Source organism: Necator americanus, chromosome X, assembly GCF_031761385.1.
Source record: "Necator americanus strain Aroian chromosome X, whole genome shotgun sequence".
Taxonomy (NCBI): Eukaryota; Metazoa; Nematoda; class Chromadorea; order Rhabditida; family Ancylostomatidae; genus Necator; species Necator americanus.
In genome coordinates this window covers 2,356,192-2,370,049 of record NC_087376.1, presented here as the reverse complement: position 1 = coordinate 2,370,049, position 13,858 = coordinate 2,356,192, and the positions used below count along the sequence as shown (strand labels likewise).

Sequence of the window (13,858 nt, the reverse complement as noted above, 5' to 3'; positions counted from 1 at the left end):
CCAGATAGATCGCATCTATGGATCTGAACATCTAGAAATTTCTTATGAAACATCCGCAAATAAATCTTTCTGAGGAGATTTTCTTCTGCTCAAATGAATATTAATTAGAAGTCTCTGGCGTATCAATCCACTTAGGATGCGCCAACACGTTTTACTGCAATTTGTAATCGTTGAGGTTTTGGAACGCGTGTTGGCTTATACAATGACCTGCGGGGGCTAACAGATGTGTCAAGTCAGTGTTTTTATCCTCCCAGACAATGGGACTATGGCACCAATCTATTGACCCAGGACGGATGAAAGCCTTGGTTGGTACTGGGTTTCGAACCATCGATCGTTTGGACACAGCGAACCTCTTACCGACTGCGCTACTCTCGCCCAATAAATATTAATTGGTTTGTCAGAAGTCTCTCAATCGATTGAAGTTTAAGCTAACAGCCGCTGATAAAAATCCATTAATTTCCCTTCATGTTTCAGTTAAGCCTACATGCGTTCATTTTTTGATATAACGACGTCTCTTACGTTCCTCTGGAGATCCTCTTGTCTTTTTCATCTACAGGGAATAAGCCTGAATGGAGATTTTCGTCTCTTAATAGCGTTCCAAATAATAAGGAGTGTGGGAATGCTGGCGATGAGAAAGGGGTTTTTTTTTTGGGAAAATATGCGGAAAGTCTTCATCGATTTGTTGGAGAATTTTCGGCATTGCTAGAACAGACACTTGAAAATAAAAATATTGAAGTAGTAGTTTTTAGTTTCTAAGCGAAAAAGGGAATGAGAGGGAGAGAGGGGAGCGGAGAGAGAATCTGCTTTCCGGAATGCTAACATCAAAACATTGCTCTTGTTTAGAAATTGTCTGGAAACGTCTTTGTCTTCATGTGAAATTTGTCATCTTCCCAATATTTTCGCAAGGAAATTTTTATCAGCCAGATTATTTTCATTTCCCAAATTTTGACAAGTATATGTACCTGAAAAGAATACAATGTATTACGTAACTTGCAAAGTTGTCAGGTTAATTGATCATACAGATAAGTAAACATAAAAGGATGCTACACAACGGATTTTTTAGGTGATATTTCAGCCATATGTAATTTTGTTTTCGTCCATTGTAGTTCTTCTTTTGATATAGCACATTTTTCACAGAAATTATTTGTTCCGTGTTGCATTACAATCAGCCACCTTCTGCACTTTTGCAGCCTATTTCCCTAAACTACGACATAGCTGACTATGCGGCCTCCTAAATGAGGCCATTACCTCTCAAAAAGACCGTCTTTCAACCGAAAGTTTCCGGATGTGCCGCCATATAATTTCAATTTCAGATCCTTTACCTACTATGAGATCAAAGAGACGTTAAAGAGTTTTTTTTTCTAAATTTTAAAGATACATACAATTACCACGAATTCTTCCCTGTTTCCTGAATTGTTCTGAATAAATATAGTTTCCTTCTTTTTGAAAGTGGATTTGTGTTTTCATCCTTGCCGGGAAATCTCATGCGATAAGTTTTCTTCCATTTGTGCAATTGTTATTTACATGTGGTACAGGAGAATTGTAAAGTAAAATACTGGTAATATTTCTCTCAGTAGTTTTTCATTGTGAAGAAAGAAAAATGGAGAATTCCTTCCTCTTATGCTTATTATTTCCTCATTTCTATGTCTGTCAGGCGTTAATCGTATCATTTGGTGTCGTTTCATTGCGATCGATCTTTATAATTGATCTACCTCTTACTTGCTTGGCTATGAGCTGTAGGGGAGAAATGGATACTTGAATTTTGCCATAAGGGTTCCAGAATTACTCCTAGAGCGATAAAAGTTACAGAAAAACATGTCTTTCCATATAAGTATGACTCATGAGGAAAACTGTCCCTGAAAAAACCCTCGTATCAAATAGAAGACCATTTGAGGAAATAGTACAAGTGTATGGATTTGCTTACGTTACCTCATGTACGCAAACATCCGTTGTTTGTGTTTCATCGGCTTTTTTTCACTTCCAAAATTCATTTTCAGGTAGAACTGGAGGCGGAGGCGGAGATAGTAGCGGAGGCAGAGCCTCATTTCGAATTTCTCCCTACAGAATTACTCTGCCGCATTTTTAATTATCTAGAACTAAAGGAACGTGGAATAGCAGAACGGGTATGTTTAGATGTACTGAATACTTCTGAGTAAACATAATAATTACTGTAAAATTATTTTAGGTGTGCTCAAGATGGCACAGTGTCCTGACGTCACGAGATTGTCCCCTAGCTGATGTAGTAGTGGTAAACCTGTTTGAGCCTAGCGTTTGGGTGGATACCATCGCAAAAAATCGTTATACAACGTAATAATTTCTGTAATACACAGCGATTTAATTACATTTTTTGCTCCAATAAGTTGAATTCCACTAAGGACAGCCTACCACGAATCTGACGTAGTGAGGGAATCCGCGAGAAAAGCTGAATATGGGGTTGTAGATTCCAGGATCCGGTGTGGTTTATTTCATCTCTCCCTAATCGTCATAAAAAACGGCGTGGAAGGCGCCTTTTTCCACGACAATTTCAGTTGTGCCACCTTTGCGCACGCACCGCATCCAAGTACGAGCGGTCGAGGATAGGTGATGTCTTCTTACCAGCCTATTCAAGTAAAACCAATGAATACGCTGCTGAGGGACCGGAAAGTGTACATAGAGGAGCATTTACCTCATGGGAACTAAAGCGGTTCCCAGGATTTTTTTTTTACGACGATTAGAGAGAGATGAGCGGATCCAGCCGTTATCTTGCAATCTATCTCTCTAGCTTTTTCCGCGGATTCCCTCACAACGTGAGGGAGACTCGTGGAATGCTGCCTTTAACATGCCGGAAGGTCGCAGGATTTAAACACAAAATTTTGTATATCTTGAAGAAAAATGTCTTAACTGGAAACATTGAAATCAATAGATATCGTTTACTATTTTAGGGTAAAAGGTACGTTTGTGAAAGATTTCGATGGATTACGTAATGTTTTCCACCATATATCGACTGCTCATACCGCTAAGCTATGGTTCCATACAGAAGTGTTTGCTAGGAAATGTATCGGTAGGTTGAGTTTTTATGTTCATTATCTCCTAAGACACGAAAAAAGAAACTAGGAGTAATTCAACAAATAAATAGGTGAGAAAATCGGCCCACACATGGACAAACTCAAGTAGTTCTCGAGAATCCTCGTTTTTTTTTTCTGTTTAACTTCACCTAGAACTTAGTTGCTTCCTTTGCCAGTGTTCGGGGAACATCTGGTGCAATTCCTTGACTAAATTGGATAAAAATTTGGTTTGTATAGCTTCGTTGTCCGTTATTTAGTAGGTAAAAGTGGAAATACTTATGTTTACTCGCGGGACCGCAATGTGCATTCTATTGGGGTAGGACAGATGGTAGACTGAGTGTATGTTGAGCAGTGAAGGTGGATGAGTTGCTCCGGACGCGTCGCATAGGTGTACATAAGTGTCGGCGACTATATTTATTTCATTAAAATTATTTATGCGAGCTGTAGGTGCAGGTGCCCGAAAGAGTAAAGAAGATAGAAAAAGAAAAAAAAAAGTGCAGAGAGTATAAGAAATCAATATTATATGGTAATCTATTAGTCGTTTTTATAACTTACTGTTACGGATGGGGAGCGGGGGCCAATTATTCGTCGGTTTGTGAAGATGTACTTGTTTATGAGTCTTTTCGCTTGAACATCTTCATAGATTTTAGATATGGTTGCCGAATTTTTGGATGTTAAATGCGTGGACGTCTATCCATACGCTAATGTACATATTCTACCTTATCTACAAAAGAAGCTCCCTCATTTATCCGCTCTAAATATGCGACCACATTCAAACCAATTTCATGCATGTGGTCTACAGTTGCCCTCTTTTCCGGATTTTTCAAAGCTTACTACGCTTATACTCGACAACTACGGTGTGGGTAAGTATTCAAGTATTTACATTATATCATTTTAACGCGATTCCGTACTTTATGGATCAGTTTATATGCTAAAAATTAGTGCTAACCACCTACATACAACTATCTCATGTCTGCCTTAACATGAGACTTTTATTTTGACTTTACAATAATGTAATTACTATTTCAGAAGCCGATTTTGATCTTCCAAAAACTGTGACGTCATTGGATTATTCGAAAAGGGAACAAACACATTATCGTGCTCTTTTGCCGAAATTGTTACATCTTAGGAATCTTGAATACTTTACTTTATCACATGCGGATATGTCACTACCGGATGACTTCAACGCATTTGTACGTACGGTTTCCAGCGTTCACCTTCCAAAGTTGACCATTTTGGTGAGTTTGGTGCAATGTTTTATGAGATACACATCAATTTGTCGAGATTTCCTTAATACTTCCACATCCTGATCTTTGAAGTTTTTGCTTTGAAATGAACGTGGCTGACGATTCCTTGTCATTATTTTTTCTGTGTGTAAGAAACTGACATATTGAGAGTTCTCTTAAAAATTCCCAAACGTTGGGAAAGTTCCCATGGTTTGGGAGTTTTTGGCTCTCGACCTCCCCTTTTACTGCATATCCTCCGAGGGAAAGTTGCTATGACCACCAGTGCTGAACATTTTGTGTAGACATTATCAGTGATTTTCGTTAAAAGGGCACCATTTTATGGATACAAAAAAACTGAAAGCACTAGGAGCCTCCAGGTCAGGAGAAGAGAAGAGTTAGTGACCAGAAAGCATATTATTATTGCAAGAAATTGCTTTCCAAGAAAAAAAAGTACTATTAAAGAACGTATGACAGATTTATGACAATTCTAGGACTCTCCTAGATCGATAGGAGCACGTAGTTTGGTTTAACCAATAAATAAAGGTTCCTCCTAGACACAGAAAATAAAATTCTCTTTTTTCTTTGCTTTTTTTTTGTTTTTATTCAAGATATTGTCATTTTTTCTAACAAAAAACAGCTTCAAATGTTGCCCATTCCTTTTATTATTGTTGTTGTTGAAGTTGTTGCTAAATTTAAAAAAATCATTATCAAGGAAAAAATAGCTTTTGCAGACTTTACGTATGTGTAAGATCTGTGCACTCACCCTCCACGAGGATGAGGTTGGTATGAACTTGAAAATGATCAAATTCGACTTGTGTTATGGAAATATCGCATCGTCTATTAGAGACTTTCTTAGTTTCAACCCGTGAGTTCACTTCATTTCCTGACTTTTTTTTTGCGCTTTGTTCATTTTTATTTATTTTTTTAAAGGAAGCTGAGCATCTTAGCTTTGAATGTGTTGTGCAATCGAGAATCCCTGGATATCGCTTGCAATGTTTGTTGTGAGCTTCGAAGAAGAAGGATTGGTCTGCACCTTTCTATTTTGCAGAACTATCCAGAACCGAAATCATTTGAGTATGTGATCTTCATTTCTCATTCTTGACTGTCTGTATAATTCAGAAGATCTTGGAGTTTAGATCTCCATTTCTCGATCTAAAACCACCCACTTCTTTGTTCTATGTTTTAACGAAGTTCGAGGTAGGGTGTTTGATGGGAGTCTTTTTTTCGTAATTATTCCTCGTATCAGTTTATTCTTATTTCCAGGCTTCGTTTGTAGAGGACATAGTTTTATTTCGCACTTTATTAATGTCAGGGACGTTCAAGGTGCTCCGTGAATGTAAATTTGTTGAATGCGATGCTTTAACAAGCGGAGTTTTGCAACATTTGTCAGAGGTACGAGCAATCTTTTGCTTATTTAGCTGTATTAGGTAATTAATACCATCCTCGTCGTTCTTCGAATCCAAGAATAATTTCTTCTTCTCATTCGGAGATAAATAAATTTTTACTGAGATAATTTCCTTCAATTTATATTACTTTCCTCATCTCTTCGGATTTGTAATACCTTATAGGTAAGAATCCAGAAACTATTCACATTGATGGCTTTGTACATGTCCCTCATTTTGTATAAACTAAAGTATGTAACGCAATTTTCTTCAGTCAGCTCCAACTATCCGAAAAATTGGTGTGCTTTCTTGTACGAAACCGAAAGACACGGATGTAATAATGTTCATTGCAAGTATATCTGCGAGAACAACTCCTCATTTACAGGTGAGGGAAGTGTGATTTATTTATTGTAATTTTAGAGTCTCATTTAGTGCTGTTCAGATAACGTGGAGAAGAGATCGTCGAATTGGAAGCCTCGCAGCCTGTTATTTGGCCTTAGTACATGAGCATCGAGAGTTGATAAAAGGGAAAAAAGCACGATTTTTTGCAAAGACCTTCTCAGAATCTGAGGAAGGCGAAGAAATTGTGATTTGGGAGCGAGAGACTGGGAAATCGATTCAAATTCGGGTACGCACTACTTTTTTCTTTCTTAAACTAATATGGTACATTTAACAATTGGATATTAGACTAAGGAGAAGATTTTTCCAAAGAGACAAGCATTGCAGGCGTTGCTTATCAGAAATCATTTCCTCCTTAATCTTTAGGAAAAAAAGCTTTTTAGCACGCGCGGAATTGTCGCGCTGGAAATTTTTCTTCTTCTTAAAACAGTTTCCTCCTTGCAGAATTTCTGTTTTCCCTTTCATTCAACCTCAGTCACTGAGGCTAAGCCTCAGCTTCAATCACACCCTACGACTTCCATCTGCCACTGGGTGGAGTTGTGTTGTTCCACACAAACTTTGTCATCACCAGTTGTGTAGAAACGAAATCTGATTTAATGAGAATTATATTTACAATTCTGGCATTTTGCAAAGGCAATTTGCTTTCTCCACAAAGTAATGGAATTTTAAGTTTAATTGATAACAAATGTAAGCATTTCAAAATGAATACCCAGCCTCACTACCTTTGAAGCAATGTTTCGGCGCAAATTAGAATTTACGTTCATTAAAATAAGTAACTGCATTTGCTTTTGGATGGAATAGAGTTTCTAAAGGGAGTATCCCAGTATGAACTAACAAATCCTTATTTTCAGGACTACAACGATCACCAGAAATACCGCACTCTTGGATTTATCATTGGCGTTGAACCAGTTCAGGAAGATGCACCAACAGCTGTTATGAATGAACTAATGTCAAAGTTGGAATGCTCGTAATCGAACAGAAAGATTCTAGAAAAGTGCCAAATTTTTGCATAAAATCATGCAAATGGAACAGTTTTTATCTTCATTTGTAGCCAATTGTGAAGTGAGTTTTAGCGAAAATGAACACCTCTTCATACTAATTAGCACGCTTTGTGAATATATTTAATAGAATTGTCACGCTGAAGATGTTTCATCGTTTTAAAGAGATTTTCCTCCTTGCAGATAGTGTTGATTAGCATAACTAGTCATTCTTATTAACAAATCCAGGTCCGCTCGTTTTTAAAATTCTTCGTACAGGTTAAAGAAAAAATAAGTGGAATGTACGAAGCAGCTGGTACTATTAATAATGATAGTACTTAATTTAAGTGAAGTTGTAACAATCATTAGTTTCTTATAATTTATTGTAAAGCCTTAAACCTATTTTTAGCCTTCTTATAGATTAGTTGAAATTCGTATTATAGTTGTAATAATTCCACTAACATTGTTAATAACTTGTTCCTGATTTGTGGGATATGCACAAGGATTTGTCTTTCTCGCTAAGCGGAACCATGTTGCATCGTTGTACATATCTTGAAGTCGTTTGTTTTGCTTGTTTGTTTTTTTTTGTGAACTGTTGTTACTTGAGAAGACTTTGATGAAGTGTTCATTTTTATTCTACTCTTCTTTTTACGTTCATCAGTTCCGACAGGTATTGTAATCCAGAACTCTCAAAATTCGTAGTTGTAGGCGATGAAAAATAGCACAAAAAGGAGAAATACACAGAATGAAATCTAGACTGCGACAAATTTTTTTTCATAATAAGCAATTCGGTCACTACCGCGAACAATTAGGAACTTGACATTTAATTCCCGAAAACATTGCGACACGTAAACTCAGGCGCGCATGTGTTGTTCCAGGAATTGCACTGGCACCGACCCAAACAAGAATGCTGAAAACGTTTTCGGGATGTGCTATTGCTGGGAAAATCATGCGACGCTAGCCAAGCTTCTAAACCAGCACGGTCAAAATACGAAAAAGTGTACTGTGGATGATCGTTGATGATCATTTCTACCTTATTCCTCTCGCTTCATCGTAAAAATTGGCTTCATAGTGGGAAACCAGTGGCAGTAAATTGTTGTAGGTGCGAAGGGATGGGCTACCTCATGTGTGGTCAACACTGCCTTAGATATTCGTTTTTTCTTCAGTTTGTTTCAGGAAAGTTTCCAGAATTCTCTTTCATGTTGGGGTACCATTACCAGAAAATCGCTGCTGAGTTTTGCTCAACAGCGAGTCTTATTATTTCTTTACCTTTCTGTTACCTTTCTGGATCAAAGGGAACAGTCCTCGGGGTTTGACAGAAACCAGCGCAGATAGAGTGAATTAAGGTCTTCACGTTGAATGAAGGGCTTAAATTAGAAAGGTCGAGTTGTTGGAGGCTCTGATGTTGAATAAGTTCCAAAAAAGCTCCATAATGGAATATTATGAATAAATGTAAGAGATATCAATATTTTTCCAGGCACCTGAGCTCAAAATGGAAACTATTACAGGCAGAAAAATTACTGATCTGACAGTTTTTGGGAAGAATTTCTGTTGTTTTTTTTTACAATAAAGTTTTAGATATGTATGCTGTCAAAACGCCTATCGAGTGACTCAGCGAAACATCCGACAGAACATTTGTCTAGGACCTTTTCTGTTTTTGTAATATATATTGCTGCAGAAGAACTAACTATTTGCACGATACTATCGGAACCTGCAGTTCGATCATGTGATTTTTTTTTTTCGAATTTAAAATGGGATTGTGCTAGGCGGACTACCGAAAAAAAATCTGGTGCATAAGTGGAAAATGAGATCGTGTCTGTGAAAAATGAAAAACTTATATTACATATAAATTGTTAAATGTCAGTAATATTATGTTATATATACAAAAACAGGTTCCTAAAAACTCGCTGTGATTGTTCCGTTTATAAATTTACGACAGCCGTGTGAATTCCAGCCTGCTATTGTACAGAAATGAATTTCATGTAACGTAAACTTTTACAGGAGAAATGTTCATCCAGTTTTATTGGATGGAATGATTTTAAGGATTTCTTTGAATAGTTAGTATTCAGAGATTAGTACGTTGTTGTATCCTTAGTGCTCAGTCTCCTCTGCTTCTTCGGTATCGTCTTGTTTTCCGAGATGATTAGTGTCGTTGCCATCTCCGGGTCCAGTTTCGTCCTCATCGTTGTTGGGACAAACGTCTAAATTCGTTCCTTTCACTTTATATATATACATATATAGATAGATATAGACTCTCATCGTTTTCACCTATGAAATCACTGCATAGCTGTTCCTTCTGATGGTGCCTATTTTTTTTCCAATTTTCTGCTTTGATGCACGTTTTTTTAAAGCAAAAAATTGATCATTTATATGATTATACTAAGTACTTATTCTGATTATTATTTCTATGGCTTCGAATACAATTTGACATGAATTTATTCCGAAGTTGTCTATAATCCTGGCACCGCATATTTTTCTCGGATAAGATATAGATTTCTTCACCTGATTCTTCGCATATCCAATCAAGGTATTTTCGAACGTCAGTGTAGAAGCGTCCACTCTCTGAAAAAAATAATTAACGATTAGTTTCCTTACACTATGAATAAGAAAATAGAATGCAGAATTTCCACAGTTTAGTTAATTTAAGTTAAATAGTTAAACTGAGTTGATTACTTCATTTAAAAGCAAACGTTTTACTGTCCACAGATAAACGTACGATTTTTATTGAACGGCGGAACTGTATAAAATTTAAAAAACTTCTACCGTTGCAGGATCACTTTTTGAACCTGTGGCATACGCTGCATGCATAATAGAAATAAATATGCAAGAGACTATGTGCTCAGAAAAATTCCGGACAAAATTCCAGACCTCAAACAAGTGCAGAGGAATATGCTGAGACCAAAAATATTTCGAATAAACATTTCGATCATTCCTTTCTGCTTGTATTCTTTGGTGCAGGATGAAAATTTGCGTTGGACCACCCGGCTAACTCGATTCTTTCTGTGCTTAAGCTGATTTTCAACAGAAACGTTTTCGATAGTGTTTTGACTATAATAAAAATATTTTTTTTTCCAAAAACAATTATTTTTCCCATATTGTCATTTCACTACCTTTGCAAGAGAAGAGACTGAAGACCAATGTAATTTTCTATGAGAGTTTCTATTTTAGGTAAGCTACCACTTCAATCACAGTTCCAAAGCAAATTGTGTCTAAGAGCGAACCTCTGGTTTTTTTAGAACAATCTGGTGTTGTGCCATAAGCGATTCCAACAAGTGTTAAGGCGCCCTTATTGCTGTGAAACAGTGGGCCACCTCTGTCACCCTGAAAAATGACGAAAAAAGATTTTTTTGCCCGCAAATGTTGCCTACTAGGCTTTGCAAGGAGACCTTGCAAAATTTAAGAAAAAAGATGTGAACACGACTAAATAAGCTCACAAAACTGGAGTTTTTATGAAGCTGTAAGGATTTTAGGAGAACGCAGTAAGTAGCATCTGATTGGATTTTCAAAAAGTTCTGGACCGCTTGAACACTGATGATCTAGTTTATTTGACAAGAGATTAATCGACTTACAAGGCAACTATTCCCTATCCGACTGTAGGTAACTATCCCACCATACTTTTCTGTATAGTTCCAGAAACTCACTACCCCTAACTCGGCTTTTCTCCGGAATTCGGTATGTCCTGAAAAGGTTATCCAGATATGAATCAGAAATATATTGTGTTGTTATTGCTCTAGTTTTAGTTCTAATTAGAACAGCATACGTAAATGATATTAGTTTCGTCCACGTAAAAGTTCCTATAACACAACAAAGAGTGAGAATCGTATCGTTTGCTTTTTGAAAATTGTGTCGGATGATAACCGAAGAATTTTGTGTTCACGGATTGTTTGCAGATAAACGTGTCATTCCCAATACAGACGAATAAAGGAAGACAGGAAAATACAATGGAAATTTTGTCATTCTAATTCCACCTAGAGCAGAGTAATTCTCAGAAACTCCCATTGCTGATTTTTTTTTTCTATATTAACTCTTGCCGTGTATTTGTGAGGCTAAGAAGTATCCTCTAAAATCTGTGCAATTGCAATTGTAGAATACATTTTGTTGAAAGAGAGTAGGGTTCATAGCAAAATGATACTCACGGGGATTTCCATATCCAACAGCAGATACGAAAATAGAAAGCTTTTCTTCCTTCTCTGGTAAGCAGATGGGTGCTCCGTCATTTTTCGATACATGTTCGTAGAGTTTAATTAGTCCTATATCGTTTGCACCATTACAAATATTATATTCTGGATGTGGAAGTGCCTGAATAGATTGAAATCAGCAAAGAGGATTTTTCCTATTAGGAATTCAAAACTGGTCTCATAGAAGTCTTCACTTTACCAAATCACTTTTGTACTCCTTTCTTCCAGGTTTACAAGATTCTGGTTTAGGGCATCTGGATCCGGGATAAATACGCATTTCCATTGGTTCCAAAATAAACCTATCAACTCTAAAAAAAGATCCGATGATTAGAAAAAGTAAAAGGTTGATGAGAATGAAAGATAAACACAGTTTTGAAGGAATGAAGAAACCTGTCTGCATTCCAATGTCCTTGTTCACACAACCGTTTCTTTTCTTCTTCATCCTCCGCTTGTACGAGGCAGTGGGCCGCTGTCAGGACATGGTTTTCTGATATTAGTACACCAGTACAGGTCTCTAAATAGGAAATCAATATTTGTGAAATCTTGTTCAAGACAAGAATTCCTGATCATTTTTTCTTGATAAATAATGCTTATTGGATTCCAGAACCTACTGTATTTGGTGTCGATGTGAACAGCAAACGGATATTCATTTGGTTTCACCAGTTTTCTGAACATTGTTATTTGTGGACTTCTTCCTAAACGTAACACTTTCAGAGACAGCAAAGACTCTCTAAAAATACTGTCATGGCAGCAATTTATTGTTTGCTTTGTTTACGTTCACTCACATAACAAATAGCTATAATCTTCTGTCATATCCAACATTTTCTTTTCGATGATAGCATAATTTCCGATAGGCCTTTTGGTGATGTTCTTATTAAAACGTATATTTTAGACGAAGGATTATGTTTATTAGAGGAACATTATCTTGTAAGTTAATCAGTGAAGGAAATATGCTACTGTTAAACATCAAAAATTTGAAATAAAATAAATAATTTAAACATAATTTATAATAAAGGTCAATTTCTGGCTCACCATCTGATGCTCCAGGCAAGCGGTAGTACCCGCACTGCTTCTGAAGGCATTTGTTTTCATGACGCTTGAAAAAGGATTTTTCGATATGGTGTGCATAAACAAGTGAGAATCCTATTAACCACAGGATGATCATCTAAATTGTTATTCAAATTTTCCGTGGACACATACACTATGAACATCTATGAAAATTTTATGAATATCTGAATATGAATATCTATGAATAAATATTCGTTCTGGTTATATACTGCAAAAGCATAGAAGGATCCAGTAATCATTCGTAGATAAGCGCTTCTGTATTTTCTGGATGACAAAACGTACACCGATTCGACGGCAATTTTTTGAATAGACCTTACACTAGATTTTTATTACATTTTCCTTCTAGTCAAAAGTCAAGAATTTTTCACTCACACACGATTGCGTGCACACGACTATAGTTGGCGTCGAAAGCGCAGAAGTGGTTAAATGCGATGCGTCATTGATTGAGAAGCGGGAGAGGGAGTGGACGTAATGCAGAGGAAGAGAGAGGGATCTTTGTAGTTGCATCGCGCTCATTCATTTAAACACCTGCTGCTCCGAGAATACGTCTGTTGTAAATTTTTGTATTTTTTTTCTGTTGTCCAGTACTCGTGGTTAGCGCTGCCGTATAATCAAAATGTACGGAATTTTTGGACATTAAAATATGTTGTCGAAAAGTTTTGAAGAAGAATTCACAGTCACAAAAAACTGGGAGTTAGGCTCGGATTTGAAATGTGAGAAAAGAAACTTGAATTAGAAATTAAAAAAAATTAGATTTATGTATTTGGAAGAGGAAAAAGCTGATTTGAATGGATCAATTGATACAAAGAAATAGTTTGGAGGACAATGTTTAGGGGGCTGGATGGGCCTTTATACAGGAATTTCTGACGTGATGTTTTTCATATCTCTTGATGTTCTAGTGATTTTGTATGATAAAGACTCTTTATTAAAATGAATCACTCTCAAAATGAGAATTTTAAAGGATACTGACATTATACATTTCATTGATGTGAAGTCTAAAACCACTTAAAGATTCTAGCAAGAATAGCTCATAGTTGATTTCAATTCACTTTCTTTTTGTGATATTTTTCCATTTCAAGTTCTACCATGGAAAGTCATGCAGCATGATTAAAAAAACTTTTAAAAAATTGGCTATTCCAGAAGAATTTTGTTTTGTGGAAGAATAAGGAAAGATAAAAATGTTGAGACTCGTTCTTGCTTTTCAGTATCATGTGGCCCGCAGTTAAAAGTATGAACTCTCAGGAAAATCTCAGCTAACCGCCAGATCATCAGTTTATCGTGATCTTTGCTTACGACAATTGGGTTGTATCCGAAATTATACCTATATTTGTATTGAGCTCAACCTACCACTAAATATGAAAGTCATTTTGTTCCATGGACTTTCCATACCATTGAATCAAACTCTGTGCGGAAGAAATTCCAGGAACATGGGGAGGAACATTATGTGAATCGAAGACATAAGTGATTTTATTTGTGATCTATTGGTCGAACGATTGACCATCGACCTGGGAAAACCGCGGGAATCAGTCGCCATCAGCTACTTGTTGACACTGGGCCTGTGTTCCACATCAGCTTTTCCTTTCT

At 36.6% G+C, this 13,858-nt stretch overlaps 2 protein-coding genes across 2 annotated transcripts; one reads left to right on the top strand and one right to left on the bottom strand.

Moving 5' to 3' along the window:
- Positions 1 to 257: 257 nt before the first annotated feature.
- On the top strand, positions 258 to 7,022 carry RB195_021284 (uncharacterized protein; the record flags this gene model as incomplete). Its single annotated transcript, XM_064207936.1, has 13 exons — positions 258 to 305; positions 1,998 to 2,123; positions 2,186 to 2,307; positions 2,922 to 3,040; positions 3,695 to 3,907; positions 4,074 to 4,282; positions 5,002 to 5,135; positions 5,201 to 5,344; positions 5,407 to 5,467; positions 5,534 to 5,662; positions 5,927 to 6,037; positions 6,095 to 6,280; positions 6,903 to 7,022. The coding sequence occupies 13 exons, from the start codon at positions 258 to 260 to the stop codon at positions 7,020 to 7,022; spliced, it is 1,722 nt and encodes a 573-aa protein (XP_064063817.1).
- A 2,097-nt stretch (positions 7,023 to 9,119) lies between these two features.
- Positions 9,120 to 12,371, bottom strand: RB195_021283 (uncharacterized protein; the record flags this gene model as incomplete). The annotated part of the gene is made up of 9 exons (XM_064207935.1): positions 9,120 to 9,229; positions 9,531 to 9,590; positions 10,250 to 10,349; positions 10,598 to 10,707; positions 11,165 to 11,327; positions 11,406 to 11,514; positions 11,597 to 11,720; positions 11,818 to 11,901; positions 12,239 to 12,371. 9 exons carry the CDS (start codon positions 12,369 to 12,371, stop codon positions 9,120 to 9,122), a joined length of 993 nt encoding a protein of 330 aa, XP_064063816.1.
- Between the last annotated feature and the right edge of the window lie 1,487 nt (positions 12,372 to 13,858).